This window comes from Acanthopagrus latus, chromosome 20, assembly GCF_904848185.1.
Source record: "Acanthopagrus latus isolate v.2019 chromosome 20, fAcaLat1.1, whole genome shotgun sequence".
NCBI classification, from domain to species: domain Eukaryota; kingdom Metazoa; phylum Chordata; class Actinopteri; order Spariformes; family Sparidae; genus Acanthopagrus; species Acanthopagrus latus.
The window spans coordinates 19,797,535-19,825,193 of NC_051058.1; the positions used below are offsets into that span (position 1 = coordinate 19,797,535).

General features: G+C 43.5%; 1 protein-coding gene across 2 annotated transcripts in view; it reads left to right on the top strand.

Moving 5' to 3' along the window:
* Nucleotides 1–201: 201 nt before the first annotated feature.
* myo1d (myosin 1D) overlaps nt 202–27,659 on the top strand; it is a 100,611-nt gene continuing 73,153 nt past the window's right edge. The window contains exons 1-11 of one of the 2 annotated variants that reach the window (XM_037080355.1): nt 202–661; nt 20,593–20,801; nt 21,739–21,832; nt 22,910–23,075; nt 24,092–24,145; nt 24,491–24,586; nt 25,254–25,370; nt 25,817–26,020; nt 26,436–26,581; nt 26,710–26,824; nt 26,948–27,118. In XM_037080355.1, coding sequence (XP_036936250.1) covers nt 567–661; nt 20,593–20,801; nt 21,739–21,832; nt 22,910–23,075; nt 24,092–24,145; nt 24,491–24,586; nt 25,254–25,370; nt 25,817–26,020; nt 26,436–26,581; nt 26,710–26,824; nt 26,948–27,118 — 1,467 coding nt within the window. In that variant the 5' untranslated portion in view covers nt 202–566. The remainder of the gene's footprint in view (nt 662–20,592; nt 20,802–21,738; nt 21,833–22,909; nt 23,076–24,091; nt 24,146–24,490; nt 24,587–25,253; nt 25,371–25,816; nt 26,021–26,435; nt 26,582–26,709; nt 26,825–26,947; nt 27,119–27,659) is intronic. The other variant, XM_037080356.1, reaches the window with a different exon arrangement.

Below are 27,659 nucleotides of genomic sequence, written 5' to 3' on the forward strand. Positions count from 1 at the left end.
CCGTCACCGCTGAAATATGTATCAGGAGCGGTGGAGCTGCGGTCTGTGCAGCTATTCGCCTTCCAGCAGGGCCAGCCTGACCAACACCTCTCTGCAGACCGGGGCGGGGGGGCGGGGCCTCGCTGAGGCGGCTGCTATCCCATTGGCGGACGGTCGGTGTGCAGCACAGGAGAGAAAACTCCAGGAAAAAGAGAGACTGGGCTGCCTGGCGCACGGTGTAACGGGACGAGGAGATCCTCCTGCGCAAAAGAGGGAACTTTGTATGGACATGAGGATATTTTCAGGGGAAAACTCGCCATTTCTGACAGGAAAGAAGGAATTTTAAGCGACAAAACGCGCTTCTGTCACTATTTCTAGCTAAAGGATATAATTTTACAGCAGTTTTCTTTTTTTTTTGTCGGTCATTTGGACATGACTGCAGTTTGACTTTTTATGGCGATGCGCATCGTCCGCTGAGGGAGAGGAGGCGCGCGCAGAGAAGCCCGCCAATGTTCACCTGGTGTCGGCGCTTCAAAGAGAGCTGCTGAGTTTAAACTTCGTCTTGAGGGACACGAGACACCGGCGTCATGGCAGAGCACGAGAGCCTGGAGTATGGGAAAGCCGACTTTGTGCTTCTGGACAACGTGTCCATGGAGGAGTTCATGGGCAACCTGAAACTCAGGTAAGAACGACCCCTGCGGCAGACCTGCGTAAACCCACCTGAGGACAGGTGTAGCATCTCTCTGGTATCGCTTCAGTCATGTTTAGTATCTCAACAGGTGCTGCCTGCCCGCTGCTCGCCCACAGCTTTGTTATGTTACTTAGAATACATGAATGAACTAAAGTTTCAGCTCAGCGTGTCGTGTGTGTTTGTGTCACCACACCTGTGTTTGATGTGTGAACTCTCGCGTGTTTTGGATTCTGCAACAGTTGCTCACTTGTATCGAGGTGGATGAGCAGCATTCATATGATGTTTTCCCTTTCGATCATGCCCATCTGAAAAATGCTGCGCTGCTCCACCCAGGCAGCAGGTGATTACTACTCCACCTTTTCACTCGGGCAGCAGGTGACGGGTTTCTGTCAGCTGTGTAGTCAAACATGCTTTGTGAATGAACAGACAGAGCAGTGTTGGGTAGACGTCACGTTTCAGTTCCCTCACAGCCTCCTGCCTCTGTAATGAAAGTGCAAACTGATCCCTGATGTCTGCCAGCAGCTCAGCAGGACCTGGAGTCTGTGGACAAATCATAGTGCTGCACATGTCAAGAGGACACCAGTAGTTTAGCTCTGCACCAGCGGTAGACCAGTTATTGACCCGGCTGATAATCACGTTGGTGAAGGTTCTCAGTCATCCAGGTCATGGTAATTCTAAGTAATTCTAAGTATGGAGGCGAATGGACTTGTTTCAGTTCCTTCCTCTCATCCAAGAGACTTCCTCAGTTCTGACTAGCTGGAGAGGAGTTGCAGGCCTTTAAGCTCTGTGTGGGAGTGTCCTTACAGAGTCACTGACTCAACCTGACTTCATGAGGTGTTGCGAGGGCCAGGTGAGCCCAGGTGTGAATGGTTGTTAAGCTGTCTGGAGCGATAACTCAGTGCATAGATGGATTCATTTACTCCTCTTTCAAACCACCTGTTTTTAAAAATTTGCTACCTTGGCTCTCCGACAGCGTCCACAACAATATCTGATTGGTAACACGTCACAATTAATATCCTGTAAACACTGAATAATCTTAATCTGCACTAGTAACTCAGCGTATCAAAGTAATGGAAACAGAATTACTCAAGTACAGTACTGTGATATATCAGTCTACGCCTGCTCTCTGCAGTAGAAACTTTGTTTTACCACTCACACCTCGATGTCAGTAAGTGAACGCCATCTTAGTAGTGAGTCTGTGACAGGTGATAAAACTGTATCTCATCTCATAACACACCAGCAGCGGTGAGGAAAGAACTCAGATCTTTACTTCAGGGAAATTAGTACAGTATAAAAATACAGGTTACAAATAAAAGTCCTGCATCTTAACTTAACGCAAGTAAAAGTATTAGCATATTCTGCCAAAAGTCAGAGTAAAGAATGGGCCTGGCTGATGTTGCTGAAGTTTCTTATCGTTAATATCATAATTCATGATTGTTTCTAATGAGCTGGCCTATTTGTTTATATCATTTTCATTGATCAGGGGAAAAAAGGGGTTGAATTTAACCTCTTAGTTTGACTTTATCAGGGCACACAAGGCCAAAATATTCTTGCCTATCACTGATCACAGATCTGAATGGTTGTTAAATGTTGATATGTTCAGTTTAGGTGGATTCAATTCAATAAATCACGACTTTGATCCTCTGAGAGTAAGCCTCCTACTCCTCATCTTCATCCTACTGGTTGTAATTTCTACACTAGTGGTTGGCAAACTGCGTTCTTGAGCCAGTCGCGGTTCAGACTGCCAGTAATGACTCGTAGAATAAATATTTGGAGGCTTCTGAGGATGCAGGTTTCTCTTGGTGGCTTGTATTCTGCACGGTTTCCCTTCTATGGCTGAACAGATGGAAGTTATGTCCTCCACAGGAACTTGTTCATTCCCTTTCTGCCATCTGGCTGATAAATGAGGGCAGTCTTGGCTCTGTGCTTAATTTTTGACACTTGTAAATCTAATCCACTGTCTTTCTTCTGCCACTCGATAGATTGTGCCAGTCTTTCCACTGACTTTCCATTCACTTTTAATGCATAATTTAGCTTCAAGCACATCTGTCATAGTCTCTTTACTCCATCAGTTCATACACACATGCAGATAAAAGATGTTGTGGCAGCAGAAAGGAGGGTTGTGCATGAGATTATCTTGGTTCTTGCAAAAAAAAAAAAAAAGTGTTGCGTATGCGTGGAGGTGGTCTCGGTTGACTGGGCAGTTCTGGTTTGCAGTGTTTTTGTCTCCATACTTTGTACATGACACAATCTGCTGCGGTGTATACAGTAGCTCTGGCAGCCAGACAAGAAGACCTGAGAGCAACCAGACAGCACCGGGCCTCATTCTCCCAGCTCGCTCCCATTTTCTGTCCGTTTGTTTTCCCTCCAGCCAGACAGCTCAGCCCGGAGATGGCGCGTGCAGATTGTTATTTGTCGAGGGTGTGACCGGCCAGGAGTGCTTCCTCTCTGCTCCTTTTCCCCTGGTCATACATGCATGCATGAGTGTGTTTGTCAGCGGGAGTGGACTGCTTGAAGGAGGGATCCAAAAGGGCGTGAACCGTCTAATGGCCTCCATTTGTCCTGGTACAGTTCTCCAAAACAAGGAGGTCTGGAGCACATCTGCACGTCTCTCCTGGGTGTATTTTACGCTGCGTGTGGGAGCTCGGCCTCGCAGTTAAATGCCGGCATAATGAAAGAAAGGCTTGCTGCTGCACACTAAAGGCTCAGCTCCAGACCAACTTAACAAGATTAATTCATTCAAATATCTAAGACCTGGGAGAGTATCGTGTGTGTGCTCTTCCAGAACTCCGGGCGCAGTAGTCACCGATATTTATCTGCTTAATTTCTTGACTGGCAGCAATGGAAACATTAAATCCAGTTGGACGCATCTTTTTCAGGTGCAATGCTAAACGTGCTGTAGTTCCAGATGTTGGTGTGCAATAGTTTTCCTTCCCTGTCCGTTCAAGCAGCGCTCGAACATCACTGGGTTTGGAAAGAGACTGAAGGAAAAGATTGGGTTCCCTGTTTTCCGGCCCATTTTGGACATCGAATGTGACACGCCGGACAAAAACAGAAACATAATCTCCTGCAGGCATCGGGCAACTTTTTTGTTGGCTGAATGATCATCACTTCTCAAGGCAAACGTCTGATGTTTCCATCTTCTCAAATGTGAGAATTTGTTGCCCTTCCTGTCCTGCGATACAGTAGATTGAATATCTTTGTGTTTTGGATCGCTGGCAATTTTTTTTATTGTTTCCAGATGTTTCCAGCGAGACCAAACAGATTAATTGTGAAAATAATCAGCAGAGTAAACAATAATGAAAATGATAATTTTGTTTTGTTCTGGTTCTGGTTTGTTTATGATGTCAAACGTGACACACCAGGATAAAAAACAGAGCGGGAGAACTCCTCCGCTGACACTGGGAAACTTTTTTTTAATGTGGGTTTGCCTGTGTTTGTAAAATGTAACTATACATGCAAATTTTGGTGTAAAAATGTATTACTGCTCTTGTTGTCTGAGTTTGACTAGCAACCAACTGAATTAAACTGCTGTGCAGGGGATTTCTCCTTGAGTCATTAAATACTTGCCATGTTGAGTAGGTAATTTTGGGAAAGATTGCTCGTTTCCCCCTCGGCGCGGCAGGACACAGCCGTTCAAACGTTGACATTTACTTTGTTTGACTTGAGCTTGAACCGCGTGACCCGTTCCAGAGAGCCTCCCAGTTCTCTAAATAGAGCCCAGCAGATGCCCAGTCTCTTCACAGAGATGTCTGGGAGGATAAACGTTCATGCCAAATTCCTGGAAGGATCTTGGGAATTTTCGCCTGAACTGACCAGTCAGCAGATAAGACTGGAGGAGTTGTGCGACGCAGCTCATCGGAGCGTCACGTGTTTGTGGAGGAGAATCAACTGATGTGTGATTAAAAAAATGAGTCATGGTGGGAAAATACAGCTGGTTACAGACTGACGAGAATTATGGTATCAAAATACATGTTTGAAGACTTTTTTGTTCCCGCCCTCCCTGAGCTGATGTGTACTTGATGCCACAAGTCGGGCGTGCTGAGGAGTTCCCCTGCAAATGATAGTGATTGAGCGCAAGAGCTCCTCAGCAACATGGACGTCACAAGGGTCTTGGATGTAGATCTCCTCTTACCTACATCTACCTTAAAGGAACAGTTCACCGCAAAAACACCCAAACAGTCATTATCTACTCGCCCCCATGCCGGCATTTCTGGAGCGTCACGGCTTAATTGAGGAAGATGAGGATTTGTTTTAAAGCTTAAAGACACAACAGCAAGAAAGAAATTACAGCCGATCTGGCGTAAAGTGAGTCTCTCGGAGCCCCCGAGATCCAAAATGGATTTGAAAAGACGCTATTTAAAATCCTGATGTGCAGTCGAGCTTGAGCACTTCAGTCAGGATGCACGATAACGCTGAGTTATCTTTGCACAGCAGCCACGGTGAAGATTGCAGCTTGAAAAATGGGTAAATGACGTCTTTTAAAATCAGTTTGGGATCTCTGGACTTACAGGGTCTTGGATTGTACCCAACAAGCTGTATGGTGCCATTTTTATATTTTTGTTTTTCGAGTTGTTTTATTCCTGCTGTAAAACAAGTCTCCATCTACTTCAGTTGTTTAGGATGATGTTGCAATGCTGTTTTGCATAGAGAGGAGTAGATAGTAACAGAATTTCCATGTTCCTTTTAACCTTTAATTTGATAACTATGAATTATAACCAACTTTTTGTTCATTAAAATCTCTTTTATTTTGGCACATATTAGGCAATATACGCACTAACACTGATGTATCTGTGATGGGTCAATATATCGGCTCATACGTTCGTCGGCTCTACTGACAGCAGTGATGAAAACTCAACGACTCTCTGATGATGCTGTGAGCTCAGACTACTGTGTGTGTGTGTGTGTGTGTGTGTGTGTGTGTGTGTGTGTGTGTGTGTGTGTGTGTGTGTGTGTGTGTGTGTGTGTGTCTGTGTGTGTGTGTATCCCAGCAGCCAGGCATGATTTTACTGCTGCTGAATGTCTTTATAAGGCAGCATTGTTTTGTGTGCCCCTCTGGAATCCAGGAAAAAAACATTCCTGCACAAACTGCTTTGTGTTTTTTCCAAATAATTACAGAAGGAGTTTTTTTTTTTTTTTTTTAATTCTTCTTCCACATTCCAGATCGCAAAGCATAAGCTCTCCTCGATGCAAACTTTAGATCTTTATCCGTTTTTGTGTTGGTGAATGAAAACTGGACGAGACAAACTTAACTAGGCGTTTTTGAGCTCCGCAGGGCTGGATGTTTGTTTTAATCATGCTGGAGTACAGGACGGGTGGGGCTTATATCCCGTAGCAAAACACGATCAGAGCCCCAAATATGTGCACTGTTTGACCGTCAGCTTGCCCAGATGTGGTATGCACCGCTATCTGGTACAAAGATGTTACAGCAGAGAGAGAGAGAGCTCTCAGCTCCTTGTGTTGTTCCAGCGGGAAGTAAGATTTGATCTCCGTCCGAATGAGTCCAAACATTGTGCCAAAAACTCCTGAAAGCTCCCGTTTGTTTGACTTTACAAAGTGCTCCGAGTGATTTGACCTTTGAACCCGTCTATGTGGAGTTAAAGAGGACTTGGAACAGGAAGACTCTAATAATATAGAGCAGGCCAGCGAGGCAGGAAAGCTGGCATTTCCCCCTCGCCTTTGCTCCTCACATTTCATTGTTTCCTGCAGCCCCTCTTCGTAGGTTAGCCGGGGGGATCCGGCGCGCAGACGGATTCAAAAACGGTGTGGACTTTATTCACACATGCTCTCTGGTATTACATAACCCACAGTGTGAAGCCTTTTTTGAAGTGAAAGTGTCGCTCTATTTCTGGTGTTTCCTGGTTTTCCGCTGTGAAATTTGCTTGGTAAATTATTTTCATGTGCTGCTGACTGAACAATGGCTCTTCTGTGTTGACTGCTGGTAGCTGCAGGTAGATGAGGAGGAGGAGGAGGAAGAAGAGGAGGAGGAGAGGTGTGGCAGAGAAAAGAGAGGAAAGCATACTCTTTCTCTCTCGTCTCCTGCAGAATAAACAGAGGGATCAAAGTGCCCACGTGGCTCAGGTAGAGTAAGGCTCAACAGGGAGAGAAGCCTGAAAGTCAAAGGTCAGACTTTGTACTCCTCCTGTGAGATACGGTTGAGTAAATAAGCCTCTACTTTCTATTCAGTGAAAGCAAAGTCAATACTGATGACATGTTTTATGCTGCAACAAGTGTTTTATATGTCTGTAAAAGTATGCAAGTATTAATCCTTGTTAAGTATTAAAAGTACTGGATGTATCGACGCATTTATAGCCCGTGATCCTTTGTTCGCTCGGTGCTCATAAAAACCAAAGTCCATGTGCAAAACACACAGCTCTGGCCGACGTGTTCAAACTCTGCTGCACGGATGAAAACAAAAAAACAAAAAAAACGGGTGAATCTGTGCAGCAAATGCCTCTAAGAATATTTAATCCCAACCCGCTTATTAAAGTTTTTTCCTCTTAGCGGTGGTCGGAGACCGGAGGAGAAATATTTATAGATGAATGCTAAGATAGAAAAAGCGTTCCCCAGTTCACTTCCTGCTCATTTGCCCAGTAGCTCTTTGCCTGAAGCAGCAGCGGCGGCGGCGGAGGGAGTGCGATGTCATTTACAATCACAGGCTTTAAGGTACAGGATCTGAGGCAGATGGTCGGCCAGTTGAGGTCATAAAATATACTTCTTTTATGCTGTAGTAGTCAGAACTTCATAAAAAAAGCCCCTCATGATGAGAGTAATACTTCAGACTCACATTCCCAGGAGATTTTTTTGCGATCTGGTCATGAAGAGAGTGAAGTTGCCTCGTAGGCCTGCTGCTCCCCCTGCAACCCAGCAGTGAAAAGTCCAGTCTCGCCACAAGAATTTCCATACAACCGTCTGTAATCTGAAACACATTACCATCCTTACATAAACAGGGGCTGTGCTCGTGGAGCTTTATTCCCCCTCTAAAATAAGTTCACCAGCTCTCAGAGACGTCTCATTTGTGGGACTGCCTGGAGTTGGCGGGCGGGTTCGGGAGCAGAACGAGCTCTTACCAGTTCATATTCTGTTTTTAGTGTCATAGTTTTTTAGTGCCATTTCATTTGACCCACTGCCTTTCACCAATTTGACTTTTAATTCCGCTGCTCTAATACATTGTGATTGTGTTTCTTGCGAAGACATAGTATGTTTAATCACTGATATTTTAAGTTACAGCAGGATGAGATGGGTATTGAAAGTGCTGACTAGAGCTGCAGCGATAAGTCGATTAGCCTCCAGCTTTTTTGATGATAATCGATTAATTGTTTCAGTCATTTTACAAGCAAAAATGTTTAATTTTTGCTGTTTCCAGCTCCTTAAATGTGATGATGTGCTGCCTTTCTTTGTCACTTAGGACAGTAAATGAAGAGTTTTTGGGGTTTTGACTGTTTGTTGGAAAAAAAAGCATTTTAAAGCAAACATCATAAATATCACCCATTACTATTGCATAATTAGTTGATGATTAAAAAGCCTTTGGTTGCAGCCCTACTTTGTCTGTAGCATCAAAAATCAAAAGTATTGTAGTTTGAATTATTGGAACTTGGCATTGACTGCTTAATCAGGTTAATATTTAAATTTCACGGCACCGTGCCAGTGATAGCCCTGACGTGAGTGCGATATCTGAGGGAATTTTTAACTGTAGTTCTTCTGATTTCAAATGTAACTGTGCTAGAAGAGGGTTCAAAGTTAATTACTGACCTCAGAAACAATATCTAGGTCAGTAGCTGTTCTGGGGGGTTTGATCAGTACAGGTACAAGTACCTCAAGTGTACTGAGTAACCTTCCACCGCTGTCTGAAGACCGCTGAAGGGACTAATATGTGCATTACCTAGTGGAGGTAAATAATCCAGCCGTGTGTGTGTGCATGTGTGTGTGCATGTGTGTGTGTGTGTGTGTGTGAAGTGATGTGGCGCTGGCTGTGAAAGTGAGCAGGCTGTTCCACCCCACCGCGGCTCAGGGCACGACTCCAACAGGTGGACGAGAGAGAACAAAACAACACCGAGGGGAGGTGAAGAATGACATCACAGCCACCTGGGACACACGGGCGTACACAAAGGAACGACCCACCCGCTCACACACACACACACACACACCCACACACATGGTGGATCATCACCGTCTGACTCACACGCATCATTAGGGATTCCCCAACACGACGACCACGCAAGCCGATTCCTGAAAGACTTCACGCTCGTAACTTTGGTGAATGAGGCTCAGATAGAAGATAAGAGCATCGCATGAATGCATCGTGTATCATGTTGTTCGTGTGTGTGTGTGTGTGTGTGTGTATGTGTGTGTGTGTGTGGGCCGCTGAGGGAGGCTTCTTGGAAGTTGTGTCTTGGGGTAATGTTGCAGACAGAGGATGTGGCTGGTTGTTAAATCATGAGGCAGACAGCTTTAATGTGACACCTAACAACATTAAAACCTTCTCGTGAGACAGAAACAATGGAAGGGGTCAAAATTATTATCGTTTCAAATTCCAGGATGTTAAAAAGATCATGACGAGCTAAGTTCATACGATACATAACCGCTTAAAAGCACAGCATGCATTTTCTGCTGCCGGAAAACAAAGAAAAAAAAAACAAAACTCATGCTGTGATGATGTCGCGAAGCAGCACGGGATCATGGGAGTTATTGTTGATGACTATCTATCCGAGGTGACTCAGGCAGAAATGTTGACACAGATGAGGTGATGTTTTATTCACGCTACGTTTAGTCACGTTCACCGACCCTCTCATGTTTCCTTGAGTAAACTACATCCCTCTGGGGCCGAACATTATTGGAAACATCAAGGACAATGTAGGTGTGCAACTCAACAAAATGTACAACACAGCGACATTTTAACGCACTAAAGTTGTATGATTTGTACGTTAAACTAGAACACTTCTTGGGACCCTTTGTCTGCAAGTTGTTGCAGTAAGTTGAACTCCCAAACAAAAATCCAAAAGATAAATATAAATGTGTGCATCAGAGTTTCCCTCCTTCCAAGTTTATTTCAAGATGATTTAATTGTCTTGTCCGACCATACTGACATAAAAATACTCACAAATGAGATGCCGCTGCTCAAAAGAACAGTTCATAATAAGAGAAGCATAAAACATTTGCAGTGTGTCGTGTTTCTCACGGCTCCTACACTAATAAATTGTATATGAAGTAGTTAAAACAAATCTGTGAAAAAACATTTTGCTGATATAATCAGTTTTTTCTTACTTTTGAATACCGCACTTTATTTTTACATCATTGTTTTGGTTCTTTTACCTCCAGTAAATGTTTCCAGTAAACTGTTTTTGCTCCCTATAATCCCATTGTTTCTGTCCCGGCCCATATTTCCCTCCCGCTGCCTCTTCTCTTGTTATTCTTTGTCCGTCTGCCTGTTTTTGTGCTCTTCTCTGCCCTTCTTTTAGCCCTGATAGAAATCATAGTGCCTTCCTGAAATAGCATGTTGAGTAATGTCTGGTTTTCTCTTGGATGGGCTCATTTTTCTTCTCTTCCCTCTCTGTTTCTCTAAATCTATCCAGTCATCCCTTTTTCATTTCCAAGCCCACTGTGATTTTTTTAACATCAGCCGCTGCCGGGCCAGTGTGTTAAAGCATAAACAGGTTCTGTATCAGGCGGGTAGCCAGGACCCAAAAAAAACCCCACCATGACTCCTCCCTTGATTTCTCGTGCTTTCACCAAAGAGCCCGTTTATTGAATCCAGTGTTACGGTAACAGCCTGGTGTGTGTGTGTGTGTGTGTGTGTGTGTGTGTGTGTGTGTGTGTGTGTGTGTGTGTGTGTGTGTGTAAAGGGGGGGGGGGGGGGGGGGGGGGGTGCATGGCTGTGATCCCAGTCAGCAAAGAAAGGAGGGTCAGCCACCTGATCTGCAGCCAGGCTGTTTACACATGGCTCCCATTTCCCCCGAGTATCCGGACCTGCCAGCCTCATGGGAACATCCTGTAGTGTGAGTGCGAGGAACACAGGCTCTCTGCTGCTTTTAAAGCATGAACTTATGACTTTGTCCTCGCGTGTTCATGTTGTGCTGTTGCTACAACGTGAAAACAGTTGTGTGTTTTTTTTCCTGCAGAGCGCGTACAGGAAAGATGGTGACCGAAGCAAAATCATTGCCTGTCTCAGCATCCACTTGAACTAAACCAGGTTTAACACACCCTGGTTGATATGTATGGATTGGATGCAGAGGTCGAGTTGATATCGAGCTCCTTATCGCAGAGTTTTTGCTGTAGAATCTGACCTTGGACAGACTTGGAGAAAAATGGGGTCTTCTCAAAGTAAAGCAGGTGAAATGCTGCTGTAAACCAGTGTAGATATGAAGGTGTGTTACAAGATAAGTCTGCAAATCTTCTTCTCCAGATGGAAGAAAACAAGTTTGTCTGGTCCAGACCTCAACAATTGTGTATCATCTATCAGTGAAAATTGGTATTGTGATACAAAAATGATAATTTACACTAATCGGGAATCATATTGCAAATGTAAAATCAGTCAAAATATGTACATCAGCTGTAATGTCAGAGAATATAATAATAATAATAATAATAATAATAATAATAATAATAATTTCAGAGAATATCACACTTTTAGAGTATCAGGGTAATACAAAATATAGTTTTTATCAGTCAAACTGACTCTTAAAGGAATGAAAGCAGAAGGTTTTTTAGTCGCTACAACCATAATTTCCTCACAGCCAGACGCGGCGTCATTAAAGTGCAGGAGAGCGGAACACAGTCCTGTGTTCAAACCGGAACCTTTACACATCAAATAATAGAAGATTTACTCGAGCCCGTGTCATCAGGAGATAAAAAGATGATGTAATGGTCAGAAGACATTGTGTTACACGATTGTATCTGTGTTACATCATTGTATTATTTTGGTTTGTGACACATCTTTGTGGTGAACCTCTTGAAACGCACAATTCAGGATTTATAACCGCCCTGTGTGAGGGTCTTACGTAACGCGTCTCCCTGCTCCAGTCTCAGCGCGGGGGCCAGCTGTGTCGGTAGCAGGGGAAACTACCTCTTCTGATTCTGGGAGAAGATTGATGTCGGGCCCGAGGGAGGGCTGGATGTGTTATGTGTCGACGGGCTGCGTCTCCTACAGGCAGTCTGGAAGCTGCTGTGTAGCACTAAGCAGGCTTTACAAAGCAGCGGAAAATCCCCTAATGCAGAGCCCAGATGTCTGACGGCTGCAGACCGTGAAGGAGGCCTCTGTCACACTGTACATGAAAGAGTGGAGCGGAGGAGAGGAAGGTGGAGTAGAGCGACACTTGGACTAGTTTCTGGTGGATCTCCAGAATGAAAACGACCCCGATGTGCCCGAGACAAAAGCCCGCTCTGATGCTCAGACTGAACTTCAGTCCTGCAGCAGAATGGACCTTTATTAGCCTCTGAGGAGCAATAGCTGTTTCAGAGGTGATGAATGGACGGCTGTGCACAACATAACACACGACGATTTAGTTCATACAATAATCAACAATCTTCCTAACTGCCTGCAGGAGCAGTTTGTCACAGCTGCTTCCACTCAGCAGGTCAGACTACGACCCAGCGGTGAGCTCCCACATCAGTTTGTGTTCGGTCCGTTCCTGTTTCAGCGTGGCGGTGACAACACGACAAACACGACGTGGAACTCCTGTGTGTCAGACTGCGAGCTGACCCGCAGACAGCCGCGACCTCAAGCCCGTTACTGACAACGCCTTGTGGCTGAACGGGAGCAGATCCCTGCAGCCAGGTTTTTCCAGAAAATCTGATGGGGGGGGAACCTGAAACCAGACGAGTGGAGGCGGTTACAGCAGCAGATGGAGGCTCCTGGTTCTGGAGTGAGATGTTCAACAACACACGTGTGTCATGTTAGCGGGTCGACACACTTCAGATACATGGTGATTCAAACACTCGGGATAAACTGATCTGGTGAATTTGAAAGAAATGTCCATAGTCTATAGTCCTGCACAGATTAGCAGATTATTTTGGAGTCTGCATCGTTTCAGTCATTTAAAATCCCTAAACCTCCCATCGTGTCTGACTGCTGCACAGCTTGTCCATGGTCTTCGCCAGAAAATAAAGTTAAATTGGATGTGTGGAAATGTATTCAGCACCTCCAGTTTGCTCTCTCAATATTCTTTCTCAAGAAAAATGTAAGGTTAAGTGATTTACGTATGTTTTAATGCCATTTTTAAGAGCTTTAAGCATAATTTTATGATTATTGAAAGCAAGGAAACGGATGCAGAGATCACTAACTAGTTTATTATTCACTGATTTTCAGTTTACAGTAATTGCATCAGTTACAGTACTGAATCATCTCAGGATTATGAGCCATCAGTTGAATGTTGTGTTTGCTTTGGCTGTGTCGATCTCGTTATCTGACTTGATAACCCCCTCAGAGACGGCGTCAGACCAGATTTGACACGATTGTTGAGAAGTGATGCTGGATTTACTGTTGTTCGCTGTTGTCTTCCTCACATCCGTCGAGAGCTGTCATCGCTTATCATCGCATCCATCTGCCAAACTTTTAGCTTCTCTCATCAATCCGCTGAGTTTATTTGCTGTGAATGACAATGAGCTTGTCGTGATCCCTTCAAACAGCAGAGCGTAGTGAATGATGAGATGACTCCAGGGAGAAATGGATTATCCTGAGGCGTGGTGGTGCAGAAGGTAAAGGGTTCGAATCCCAGCTGGAGCAGGGTCTTTCTGTGTGGAGCGATTTCTCCTGGGTTTCCTCCAGTTGCTCCAGTTTCCCCCTTTCTCCCAGTTAGGTGGGGTTAATTCTCCAGTCAGCGGCCTTGACCCAGGTACTGGCTAAGTTCTGGACTTGGTCCCTGGATGCTGCTCGCTGCTCCTCTGGGATAATGTAGGTAAAATGCAGAAAACTACTTTCTTTACATTTAAAACATTAAACTTTACATTCCAGTCTTGCAGATAAGGTGAACAACAGCACAGTTCCTGCAGCTTTTTAAGAATTATAGAGTGTTTTTTTTTATTGTTTTATCAATAAAATATCAACAAATTTAGTAAAAACCCTGAGCCAAAAATGATGTCGTAAAGATAACTTATTTAACCTGACTAACAGTCCGAAACCCAAAGATATTCACTTTATTATCATATAAGGCGAATAAAAACTTTCCTAATGAGAAGCTGGAACAACCAGATGTTTGGCACGCTTGCTTGAAAAGTGATTAAAACACTAATTTAATCATCATCTGTCCGACTAATCGCTGCAGCTCCAAAATCTTCTCCTGAATCTGTCATCTGCTTTGCGTTGCAAACATTTAAAAGTGAGGACAGAACGGAGTCCCGTCGCACAGATTAGATGGAAAAATAAGAGAAAAAAACACAACAACTTTTGAAAGACGAGATGTTCCTTACGCAGCAGCCGCGGGGGATAAGCCCCCTGAAGCATACTGCTATTAGTCTAAACAAGAGCTGTGATGGTAATGAACCCTGAGAGATAAAAAAAAAAAAAAAAAAAAGTGGAACAGACACAGATTATCTACTTCATAATTCCTAGAATGACCCCAGAGTTCAAACACATCACGATGACGACACGTGCCGGCTCAGCTCGCGCCAATATGGGCCACAGATTGAACCAGAACAGTCCGATATAGGACAGGAAGACTTTTATGGCGTGAACACATGAAGATGTATTTAACTGTGGATAAACTTTCTCAGCCTCCTTGAAATTCTGCCTTTTCATATAAGGTAATAAAAGTAATAAATATAATCATATCAAATGTGATAATTACTCCAGTGTGTTCAGCCTCAGGGGTTAAAGATGTTCAGGGTCTCTGTCGTTCTCACGTCATTATTTTAATCACTTTTACATCTTAATTCTCCTCTCAGGCGGTTTTTCTGTGCGTGTGGAGAGCTGGGGAGGGGCTGCTGGTGAGAAAATGTCATAAATCGGTGGCGCTCCTCCTTAAAGTTAACCATTAAAGAGACCCACCCAAACAAGATTGGAGACAGCGGTTGTGCTCGGCTTCCCCTCTGTAATTCACATCTGAGGGGGAGTGAGTGTGTGTGTGTGTGTGTGTGTGTGTGTGTGTGTGTGTGTGTGTGTGTGTGTGTGTGTGTGTGTGTGTGTGTGTGTGTGTGTGTGTGTGTGTGTGTGTGTGTGTGTGTGTGTGTAGGTACGTCAGCGTGTTTGTGGCGTCAGGGTTTCCTCTGGTATTTTCGCAGGCAGACACAGTTCCTCGGTAGAGTGACAAACATTGGTCACAGTTCTGCTTTTGTTTTTGTGTAAGAAAAAATCTTTGAAGTCCGTTTTTTTTTTTTTTTTTTTTTTTAAATATCTCTGCACAGCTGTCAGCATCTGGTTTTATGAGCGACAGAGTCACAGCGAGACCGTAGAACCAGCTCCTCGTCTGGGTAGCTACCCATGACTCGCTACGCTAACAGTAGCTCACTGACCTGCAGGAGTGCTGGTAGTTTACGGATGCTGAGTGAGAGAGAGCAGTGAGGATGCTTTTTATGTGAGTGACACTGACGCCAACACACAAGAAAAAAGAGCCGGATACATTTTGTGCTTCAATAACACAACAAGTTATAGTTTAGTCCCAGTTTTGTCCTTTTGAAACGTGCTGGAATACAGATCACAGTTCAGTACCAGGTGTAAATGTGATCCTCGTGGCTCCCAGGTACTCAAGGAAGCAGTCGAAGATCCGTTAGAATAAGAAAGGTTCATCTTTAAAGGCTGTTGTTTGTTGCTACAAAGCTCTTGCAATTGAGAAAGTCTTTGATACAGGTGGGTCTGATCTTAAACCGTGAAAGAACGCCCCAGACTTCAACATCCTGAAATTAAAGATTTTTAGCTTTATGAGGGTACCAGGACCAAAAAGTAATCAACTCTGTGCTTGATTTCATGTCTGTTTCTAACTTTGAACGCCCAGAAAGAAACTCCGAACATGAACAGGTAGAAAACAGGAGACTCAGATATTTTAAAGTAATTTCCATTCAAATATCTTCTACTTCAAACCATCAACCTGCGTTTTTCTGTGTTGTGTTTCAGTGTATTTCATGTTATTCCTCCACTAGAGCTGCAGTCAAACATTTCACTGACCAGGAAACTCCCGGAAAAGTTTGATGATTATCACGAAAATGAGCCGTCGTCGTGAAATTCTTCGCCACGGTCTGATGACGGCACATCCCTGAGGTGGAGCCTGCACATGAATCATCAGATGTCTCACAATTACCGATCAGTGCATTCACGTATGATCTTCCTCCCTCCCTCTCGTCGCCCTCCTCGCTCTGCCCGCCTGTCTCTCATTTCCTGGCAGCTCTTGGGAGGGGTCCTCTGTTTTTTTGGAGAGAGATCACAGGGCTGCAGGTCAGACCAGTTTAGACTCACTTCCCTTCACAGCTGGACGGACGGAGAGATGAAGGCTGAATGGAGGTTGATTGTAAGCGGGAGGATTTATGGATCATCAACCCTCCCGTCCAGTTTTTATGAACTCGCATCTCAACCTGTATCCATCTATCCATCCTGTGGCTTCAGAAACAAACAGACAGATGCCCGCGTTACCAATTACAAATCTCATTCCGCCTTCACGCGACTATAAATAGCATTTCTAGAGGCTATTACGACCCATAAGGTTCTCTAATCTCTGTCCTGTGTGTCCATTTAAATCCTCCTAGATGAGAGTGGAACAGATGGATCAGCCGACACACTCCAGCTGATTGATTTCTCTTCTCTTCTCTCTTCTCTTCTCTTCTCTCTTCTCTTCCAAAGTCAGAGGTGTGGGGGAGGAAACACCTGTGCACCTGATCTGTGATGGTTTTGCGTAGCTGTGTTTGCGGCTTGTTTGTCCAGCGTGTCGTGCTTTGTTAATGCCACACTGACACTCCCCTTTATGAAAACATTTACTCTGATATCTCCTCTGACTCACGCACAATGATTTGGCCTCAATCTGGCTCGTTGCACAAACTGATTTTTGCAGTTTTGCTCATCTGTCAGTCAGCGAAATCTCTTGTGTTAATACAGTCGTTGCAGCAGCAGCTGTATTTATTTCTCTTGTGTCACCTCACATCTGATAACTGTTAATCTTCAGCAGCTGCTTAGATATCAGACAAGTTCAGAGTCAGACTTCGGGTGAGTTGCGATGGACTCCGAACCCTTTCAGACACTTTGTATGTTTATGATGTTAGAATACAGATCTGTAAGCCTGAAACATGAACTTATCATCTTTATTAATCATTAATTGAAGGTGATAAAAACCTGGCACAAGCGACAAGAATGGTGCTGGTTCAACACATCCCTCCAGAACATCTTGGCACAGGTTTACAAATGACTCACATCATTTTAATCACACTTATCAAACCAGCTTCGCTTATCTAATCAGGGCTTTCCCTCACTTTGTCACCCGTCTTTGTGTCAGGATTTACAAACACTCCCCCTGGAAATCTGATATAGAATTAATCTAGAGATAAATCCCGGAGATGGCTCTGTCTGTTTCTGCTAGAAACATTGAATTAAACACCTAATACCTCATGATGTTTCATAAGCCTGTTCCCAGACGCCTGAAACACTGTCAGCATCACACTGATGTAAAAAAATAAAATCATAAATAACCATAAATCACTGCTGCTTATGACTTATAGCACTTAACACAGAGGTAGCTGGAGTTTAGGAATATCAGCTTAGTGTAAAATGTCCTCACATCACTCCATATAGGTGAAATATATGATGAAATATTGCATTTATGACCCGTCTCAGTGTACACACGGCCTCTGTGGAATCAGCTCAGTGTCCAACATGGAAACTACCTGTGGATGTTGTCATTACGTACATCAGACCTCGTCACCTTCTACCCAGCTGGGACTCCAGACACGCCCCTCCCGTCATGTTAAGCCATTGTGGACAATCCTCCAGGAGCTATTGTACATTTGCGTTAAGTGGGCAGCTCGCTGCGTCGGCCCGTGTAGGGGGACACACAGGGCCTGTCTCAGACAAAGACCTCCGATTGACGTCGGAACAATGGAGCGGGCACACAGCAGCCTCCTGACCGAGGGGAGGGGACGGCACAATGGGTCTTTTTCTGCAGAAGAGCCAACATGTTCAGAGGAATCATAGCCACCATGCTCGGTGTTTGTAATCTGCCCTCCTGATTGTAGTTTGGCTTCACAGTCAATCGTCACGGTATCAAAATCCCATATGTGGCCTGGAAGCGTAATTATTTTCTCATAAAGTTCAAATGTTTTAAAACACATTTTAATGAAGCGCTGCAGAGATTTACTGGCTGATACTGTCAGTCTCGTTCTCCAGATGTTTGTTTGGTTCAGACCCCAACAAGTCAAACTCACTGTGATTGCAATAGTTCTTTCCAGAGTGAATGAAGGCTGTGATTTAAAAATGATCATATGGTGACGATGGTAAATGCTTCAGAGATTAGATCTTTGTCTTTATCAGGAGGTTTTCTTGCGTTTCCATGCATTTTCTTTCAACTTGCAACAAGTTTGATTTCTTTAGTCTGTAATTGTAATCAGGTGCATCATTCCTCCTGTTCCAGATCCCTTTTGGAAACATGCTTCCAATGAAAGTGATAAGGGGACAAAATCCACAGGCCTCTCTCTGCGTGAAATGTATAAAAGTTGAATAAACAAGTGAAGGTAATGTGTTCAATCTGAATCAAGAGATCCGAACAAGTAATACAGACGTAAAACTTGCGCAGACGACAAAAAGTTGATGTGACTCAGAAATAAATGCAAACGGGTTTTCTAAAACACAGCTGCATCATTTTGTAATTAGCTGTAATATAACACGAACATAATTTGTTGGCATAAATATGTAGAGTATAATAATAGAGGACTGTTGCAGAGAGACGCTCGAGTGTCCGGGACACATGAGCATCTCGTGTCATTGTCAGCTTGTCGTGCCAGTTCGTGCACATACAGTATAAATGCTGGTTCTTGAATCTGACACACAAGGATGAGCTAATCCGAACATGTGCTGCGGAGTAATGTGTGTTAAGTGCATGTACTGTAGCATTGTTGTTTTCTCACTCCAGAGCAAGATGCTGTTACGTACCAGTTATCTATTCTTCTGTAACTGTCACGCTCTTAAATACAGTACGAGCTGCCTGACTGTCCTGACGCTGTGTGTGTTTTTACTTTTTAGTTTAGAGAAGATCAGATGGATTACAGGAGTCAAGGCTCAAACATGTCAAGGTTTAGGAAACGCTCATAAACTATAACAGTGTCGTCTGTCAGCGGCCTCGAGGTCCTTTTGACTGAACAGAAGTTGTGCTTTCATCGGCGCTTGATGTGTCGCTCTCCCGGTAAATCACAAAATGATATCTCAACATCTGGCTCGTGTTTAAGCAAATATGAGCTCGACTGAGTTTATCTGGCGGTCGCTTCAAACCCACAGCCACGAATACTTTTGGCCTGTTAGCACCGTCTCTTTGGAATAATGTGCCTCTGGCCTTGTTTCGCCAGGCAGCGGCAGAGGTTTGGCAGCTGTGAAGAAAGAGGCCATTCTTTTCTGTGGAGAGAAACTGGGATCCTGGTCCTCTGTGAGGAGAGGAAGGAAGTGAGGCAGGCGGCCCGGGGTGGAGGGAGGGAGAGAGAGAAGGGCACAGAAACTGAGGCAAAGCTACCGTATATGTCCAAAAGTGTGTGGACACCAGAACATAATGATAATGGAGATAATTACGATTACTTCTGGTTCTGGTTTCAGTCTCGCCACAGCATTTTTGGACCCCGATTGCAAAGATTTGCTCGGTGAGGTCCAACATGAGCGTCAGTTTCCAGATTCATCCCCAAAAAGGTGTTGGATGAGGCTGGACATCAGGTTTCCGTGAAGGCCGGTCACATTTATTTAACACCGTTTCTTTATGGGCCTGGGTTTGTGCACAAAGGAAACAGGAAGTGGATGAACACAAACAGCTGACACAAAGTTGGAGGCACACCTTTGTCCTCAACACAAAAGCATGTGGACAGGAAGGAGAGAGAGAGGAGGCAGAAGCTGGATCTCTTCACTGACATCATGTTGGCGTCTGATATTAGGGATTGTTTTTGTTTCATGATTTATTATTACATTTTTTAAAAAATGGTCAACGTGATGACTTCAGATTCGTCCCAAAACCCAAAGACTCCTCAAAGAAAATCAGCAAATCCTGATGTTGAAGAAGCTGTTTAACATTTCTGCTTAAAAATAAATAAAAAACAATTAATCAAAGTCAATTAATCGACTGAACTTAAAACTCTGTCTCATGTAACGTGCCTCCTGTACTGACAGTGACTGACAGTGTGATTAAAAGTCAACAGTCCTCTGTCTGTGAGACTGTAACATAGAAACTTGTGTCCTTGGACAGATGGTGAACTATTTTATGGTGAACTTATTTGAGCAATGACGGCATCTGATAGATTTATGACAATGGCTAATGTTTAGCTTGTTATGATGTAAAGTCATCAGCTCTGACCACAAAGACAAAATTCCTTTCAGCTGGAAATCACCCAGATGAAGAGGGGAGGAAGAGGGAGTGACTGAACCGAACAGCTCATCTCTTCTCTGCTTTTAATTCATTTTTCTGCTTATTTCTTTTGTTTTCGTCTCCACCTGTGCACGTTTCATCAGTTTTCTTTCTTTTGCATTTCCTTCGTCTCTTTCTTGTCCATCTTTGTCATCTCTTCATCTTCTTTTTCCACCTTTATTTTGCTCCTTTTTTGTCTGTCCCATCTTAAACCACTTCTTGAGAGACCAGAAGCATCTCTTCTTCCTTTTGTTCAGCAGAAAAATGTTGGTATAATCTTCACGTCTGAGGACGTCAACACAGATTACACTTCAAACACTCTTGACATTAAGGGTTCTCCTGTTTATCGGCTCATCAGATACATATAAAAAGTGTTTTTCTTCCATATCTCAGTGATCCATATCTGTGCCTCCTCAGGTTTGAGAAGGGGAGGATCTACAGCTACATCGGCGAGGTGGTGGTGTCCGTCAATCCTTACCGTGCCATGAACATCTACGGCCGTGACACCATCGAGCAGTACAAGGGCCGCGAGCTGTACGAGAGGCCGCCCCACCTCTTTGCCATCGCCGACGCTGCTTACAAAGCCATGAAGAGGAGGAACAAAGACACGTGTATCGTCATCTCAGGTATCACGGGAAGCCCCTGTCTCTCCTGCACGGCCCGGACACGAAGATGATTCACTACAAGAATTTCTGTCGTATTGGAAAAATAAACAAAAGTCCTGCTGTAGCAGTCTGTTATGTCCTCTTACCCTCAGATAGTTTCTGTCTTGAGAGGAGTTCTAGAGAATAGACATATTTATAAAACCACTGTTAAGTAAAAAATAAAATGCATTTTTTTTCCAAACCAATACTTCATGTGGTCACAAGCTGCAGCCCAGAGAAACCACACAGAGGACGAAGCACCACTCGGTGGTCAGAGGGGGAACTGAACCCTCATAAAACCTCCGTACCAAGACAAAAACACAGTTTAGTTTTCATTTGTGAACGACATTACAGTCCGTCTGCTGCTTTAGAGAGACAAACGAATGTTTTTAAAGGAAAAACAAAACAATTGATCACAATATGGAATCTTTTCTTAGAAATGTAAAAGAAATGAGAATATGTCAGGAGCATTAATGTCATAATGTCGTATTTTCTTCTAAAATACCTCTTTCATAAGTATTTAACAGATTATTTAACTATACATTTATATGTAGGTTTCCTTTTAAGTATATGAGCGTTTTAATCAATCAAACTTATTTTTACTAGACTAATGCACTAAAATACAATGAAACACATGAAATAAATAAAAACATAAAAACTATAAGACACTAAATCAAAACCAGACTGAACAGATGAATCTCAAAATCATGTTTAATAATGTTTAAATAAAACATCTTAAACCAAATAAAGCAACAAATCAGGCTTAATTTTGCCGTCTGATGACAGAAACCTTTGACTTTATGTTGTATTTTTTTCTGTTTGAGCAGTTTTGTCCAAACTTTAATGTTCGCTTATTTAATCCACTCGAGGTTTGGTGGTGTTTGGATTGTTAATTTGCCCGTTGTGTGTCTGTGTGCAGGGGAAAGTGGAGCAGGAAAGACAGAAGCCAGCAAGTACATCATGCAATACATCGCTGCTATCACCAATCCCAATCAGAGGGCTGAAGTTGAAAGGTGAGCTGCTGCCATGGACCCTTTCACACCTGAACATGTTGCAGTGTTCTGCACAGGCTCAGTTTGGTCACTAAACATCAGATCTTCCCAGATGAGGAGCCTTTTGCTTCCTGTGATATTTGCATTGTGACAGCATCAACTAATACTTCATATTTTCTGTCATGAAAATGTCTTTTAATAACTAACTTTGTTTCCTGATAAAGCTACAGGAACTCAGACGGCAGGTCAGGTCATTTTTTTTATTTATTTCATCACAGCCATTGTCGTGTGAAGTAAATCATTGTTACCCTCCCTCCAGTAAATAAATACTGCCAGTAAAAGTCTCTTAAATCATCGTCATACCTGAGTAGGTGTGGACCTGACGGCGTAACAGGAGAAACTGTGTCATATTACTAATGTTTAACTGTGGTGAACGTAGATAGCTGTGAAGAGGGAAGCTTTGATTTGTAGTAGAGAGAATGTAGGTCAGAGATTAAGTTAAGATCTGTGTTAGAAGAACGAGGTTTTAAGGTCAACTGTCGCAGCTGGGCGTTTAAAAAAAAAAAAAAAAAAAAAACTCCTGGAGAAACATTTGAATATATAAAACCTAGTCCACACATACCAAACAAACATGACTCAGCAGATTGGACGTGATGGTGTCACGTAGTAAAGTAATGATTATGATTTGGTAAAATGTAGGTCATCATGATCTAACTTGGGTCGCAGGCCAGTCGGTGCCACAGGAGAATGTGCAGCATGTGTTTTATCTCCTCTCTGCCAGCTAACCTTCGGCACCGCAATATAACAACTTTCCACAGAGCTGTTTTGCATCTGAATTCACGAGATTAGATTAGATTAGATTGTGCCATCAGTATTATCGTCCTCCAGGTTATAAATCCAGGTGTATAAAAAGGTGACACATTCCAAAGATAAACAATAAGAGACTCTAGGTAAAAGGTTCAGTATAAAACTAAAAAGCCTTGAAACATGAACGCTGTAGAAGGCAGTTTTTGATCTTTGCGTAGTCTCACATGTGGGTCTACAGGTGTTCCTTCATCATTATGAGTCACCTGTAATATCGTTCTTTTCTCCCCACAGGGTAAAAAACATGCTGCTCAAGTCCAACTGCGTCCTGGAGGCCTTCGGGAACGCCAAGACCAACCGCAACGACAACTCCAGCCGCTTCGGCAAGTACATGGACATCAACTTTGACTTCAAGGGGGATCCCATCGGAGGCCACATCAGCAACTACCTGCTGGAAAAGGTAAACGGCACGTCGGCTAACAACGACAGTCATGCAGTGTAATCTTTAATGTGGTGACAGTGAAGGTTTGCTTTACTGATTTAGTTCAATAAAGAGTTTACTGTGAGTGCAGAAGGGGAAACAGGTTTAACATATTGTGTTATACAACAGGTTGTTTCAGCCAAGCATTAAATTGAATTGGTTCCAAATGTGCTGATAATTCCCACATTGGACTGCTGTTCCAGTCATCTGGTGGCCATGTTCCTCTTTGTCCCTGGTTGCATGTGTGAGTTGATCCCAACCTGGAGGGTCTGGACGCCCACTGGGGAACCAGGATGTTGGACATCAGAGGGGTTGTGTCTCGATAAACAAGATACTGTGTGACATTTGCATTTATTCCACCACACGGACTAGATTTGTTAAGACTTTTCTCTAATTTTGCCTGTATTTCTTGTGAAATACTCAAGAGTTTTCCCCTTGAAGAAACTAGGGTCAAAGCATAATGAAAACCATCAATTGTTGTCGTTAACATATGCCGAATTTACAAGAAGGCCCAAGTGATTGAGAAGTTGTCATAGACAGAGTTTCACAAAGTTGAAAAATGTTCTCCCAACTCAACAACTCACAGAACTGAGCGATTTTATAAGGGAGTCTGGGGAATTTGTACCCCTCTTCATCTCCTTGTTGTTGCTGACTGAACTTGATGGTGTTGCTGATGTCTGTGTTCAAGTTTGCTGTATGTTTTGGTCCTGTCCTTTCAAAATAAGATAACAATGAATGAATATGCACCCTTTACAATAGTGTCACTGCCCCTCAGCACCTCTAACTGTGACTGACTTCCAGCGTCTCTGCTTTAAAACTCGCAAAAACTGTTCAAACGAAAACAGTCTGGAGGGAAAAATTCTTTTTGTTTACAAGCTCAACCTATGACGAGGGACATGGCTCCACTTTAAAGGGTTCAAGAACATTGTAAACACCCTGACGTCATCATACTGCAGTGCCTTCTTCCACACTGTCCTGTTTTGTTTGTTTTGCAGTCGAGGGTCATTTTCCAACAGTCAGGCGAGAGGAGCTTTCATTCATTCTACCAGGTAAACATGTTTGTGTGTGCACGTGTTTGTTTGCATGTGTGTATGTGTGTGTGTGCATGCAAACGTTTTATTTTGTTTGCGTAAGACTGAACCGACCGGCAGGAAAAATGAATCCGTGCAGCATTTCTGAGTCATCAACAGGCAGTTTGTTCCTACGCGTAGGAGTGTACGGAGGTGAGAATGAGGTCACAGCTTGTGTTGGATGTTGAGTGTGAGAGAATGAGGAAAATCTTCAGTATATATGTATTAAATTAAAACATCGTAGCCCTTCTGAAAAAAACAAAACACAAAGCTACTGTGTGAATTTGTGTATGTAAAGTTTGTGTGTTTCTGCTCCGTCACCAGCTGCTCAGAGGAGCTCCGGACTCCCTGTTACGCTCTCTTCACATCCAGAAGGACCCGACAGCCTACAACTACATCAAAGTCGGAGGCCAGATTAAGGTAGACTAAACAATTAACGTGAAAGTCAACTGGCGTACACGCAGTCGGACAAATAGAAGCGCATGAAAACCACAAAAAAAAACAAAAAAAAACGAAAGTCTGAGTGCGAGTTTGTTTGCAAGAGGGCAGAAAAACAACCAATCACGCGACTCTTCAGATGTGTGTTACAAGCTTTTTGGAGCAAACCACACCAATCACATATTTGGAGTTGAAGGTTTTGAATGTAGGAAAAGTATTTCCGCTCTCATCAGCATCTTCGTGACGCTCTACAGAGGAGGGTTCTTGTTTTTAGAGCTCGGCTGTGCGCTGATGTCTTTGCACGGGCTTAATGAGTAGGAACGAAACCACTCGACAGCGACAAACAGCCTGATGTCATGGAACAAAACACGACCAAACAGCCGAGGTGGCGGTTTGCACGCTGTGTGTCTCAGCGGCTCCTATTTTTATATAATGCCACATCGCAGTTAAGCTCCAGTTTGTAATTTAATTAACCGTGGGAATTTGATATCCCGGCCTGATTAATTGGAGGGGAAAAGAAGAAGAAGAAGAAGAAGCTGTGGGACGAAACTAAAAATGCAGCACAACACAGAGATGCTGAAAAGCTGACAACACAATACAGAGACTGATCCAGTACATGTGTTTCCTTGTCTCCTTCCTCCCTCTCCAGTCTTCTATCAACGATGGGGCGGATTTTAAAGCCGTGGCTGATGCGATGAAAGTGATTGGTTTCACCGGGGACGAGGTTCAGACTGTTTACAAGATCCTGGCCACCATCCTACATCTGGTAATACTCGATAATATCAAATCCCTGCTTGTTTCTCTCTCTCGCCAGCTGTGTGCCAGTCTCGATGTTGTGCTGTGTATCGATTTTTGTCCAAATGAGTGCCAGACTGGCCCAGTGCTGCCAAGATAAGATAATGAGAATAAAGATTAGAGGATTCACTTGTGTCCATTGAAAAAAGCAGCACACAATTTAAAATCTTGTGATGGTTCATTTTAACACATCTGTATTGCAGGTTGCTGCTCATCATTTCTTTGGAAGTTCCCTGTAAATAAAAAAAAAAACTTGAAAATAGAGACAAAGTTTAACCACAGTTTTGTTTGAGTTTATCCCAGATGTTGATTTTCAGAAGAATTTCCTTGGAAAAACACGTAGTTGGTATCGATATTCTTGCCTTATGTTGAACTTTTTAAGCAATAAGCCGTCCTCCTCTCTGGCTTCTCTTCTAGGGCAACCTGACTTTCGGGGTGGACGGCGACGTGACCTTGATAGAGAACACAAAGCTGGTGTCGATACTCAGGGAGCTGCTGTCCACCAAAGAAGAGAACGTGGAGAAGGCCTTGCTGTACCGCACCGTGGCGACGGGCCGAGACGTCATCGAGAAGCAGCACACGATACAAGAGGCCAGCTACGGACGGGACGCTCTCGCCAAGGTTAATGTTGGGGGGAAAAAAAAAACAACACAAAATTACACGTTGCGGTCGTCCGTCAGGCCGCACAACAAAGACAAAAACAACACGGACCTGCTGATGTCCGCGGGGTAGTGACATTTCACTAAACGATATTTTCACAGCGGTTCACGCTGATTCACACGAGCGTGAGTCACAATGTTATGACTCCAGACAGAGGCTGGAGACTGTGGAGGAAGCAATGCATGTGGGCACATTTTAAACCAGCAGTGTGGGCCTGCAAACAAAAACGTCTGACTCACTGATATTGTGACATTTTCACTCGTGGCGGTCGCATCTGTGACCGTTCATTGTCTGCGTGCTAGACTGCTCTGTGCCGGCAGCCAATCATCCACCACACACACACTGATTCTGATGAATGTGTCTGTGTCGTCCTCAGGCCATGTACGAGCGTCTGTTCTGCTGGATCGTGGGACGGATCAACGACATCATCGAGGTGAAGAACTACGACGCCAGAGTCCACGGGAAGAACACGGTCATCGGGGTGCTGGACATCTATGGTTTTGAGATCTTCCAGAACAACAGGTTTGAATTAAACCAAATATTCCACCTGTGTAAAAAGAAAAAAAAACATCAAAACACCTGCGTCTTTGTGTAGAATATGTTACAGTATGTGAATCCGAAACATTCGCTTTCCTCTGTTTGTGTTGCAGCTTTGAACAGTTCTGCATCAACTACTGTAACGAGAAGCTGCAGCAGCTCTTCATCCAGCTGGTGCTGAAGCAGGAACAGGAAGAGTATCAGCGAGAAGGAATCCCCTGGAAACATGTACAGAGGATATTTTTTGGTCCTACTGTATTTTCATTTATGTGCTTTATGGTTGGATGTTTCTCTGTCTTTACAAATTGTCTTTGACTTTGTCTTTTATCCTCTGTGTCCCTTTGTTGTTAGATCGACTACTTCAATAATCAGATCATCGTGGATCTGGTGGAGCAGCAGCATAAGGGCATCTTCTCCGTGCTGGATGAAGCCTGCATGAATGTGGGCAAAGTCACAGATGAGGTTTTCCTGCAAGGACTCAACGGCAAACTGGCCAAACACGCCCACTACACCAGTCGCAAGGTAAGAAACCTAAACGCCATCGTCATCATCTAAGACAGACATATAAAGATGAATAACGTGAAAAAAAAGAATATCACACAGATTAACCTTAAACATCCGTCAGTGTGATATGAAGGACCCAAAATAACAGAAACCCCTTTTGGTAACATTTTATTTGACTTGTACTTTGAGTTTTTAGTTTGTCAGTGTCATCAAGGGGAGAAATCCATGACCTATACAGCAGGGAGCCACCAGGGGGCGATCAAGAAGTCATGTTCTCCATCTTTATATGTGTCAATGATACATGAATTTAACTGTTTGTACTTCTTCACCTGAAGAAAAAATGCCGCCTTCAAATGTAAATGTATGAATACTTTACTTTCATTTGTACTTATGGCACTTAAGTACGTTTATTATCAGATACTTTTATAAGTATAAAAGACTTTTACACGAGTACTATTCGCATGGATGGCTGCGACTGATGGATCTTTGCTTTTACTCAAATACGACTTTTGTGGGTCTCCCTTTGAACTGCAACACTATGATGATTAGTCTCTTTTAT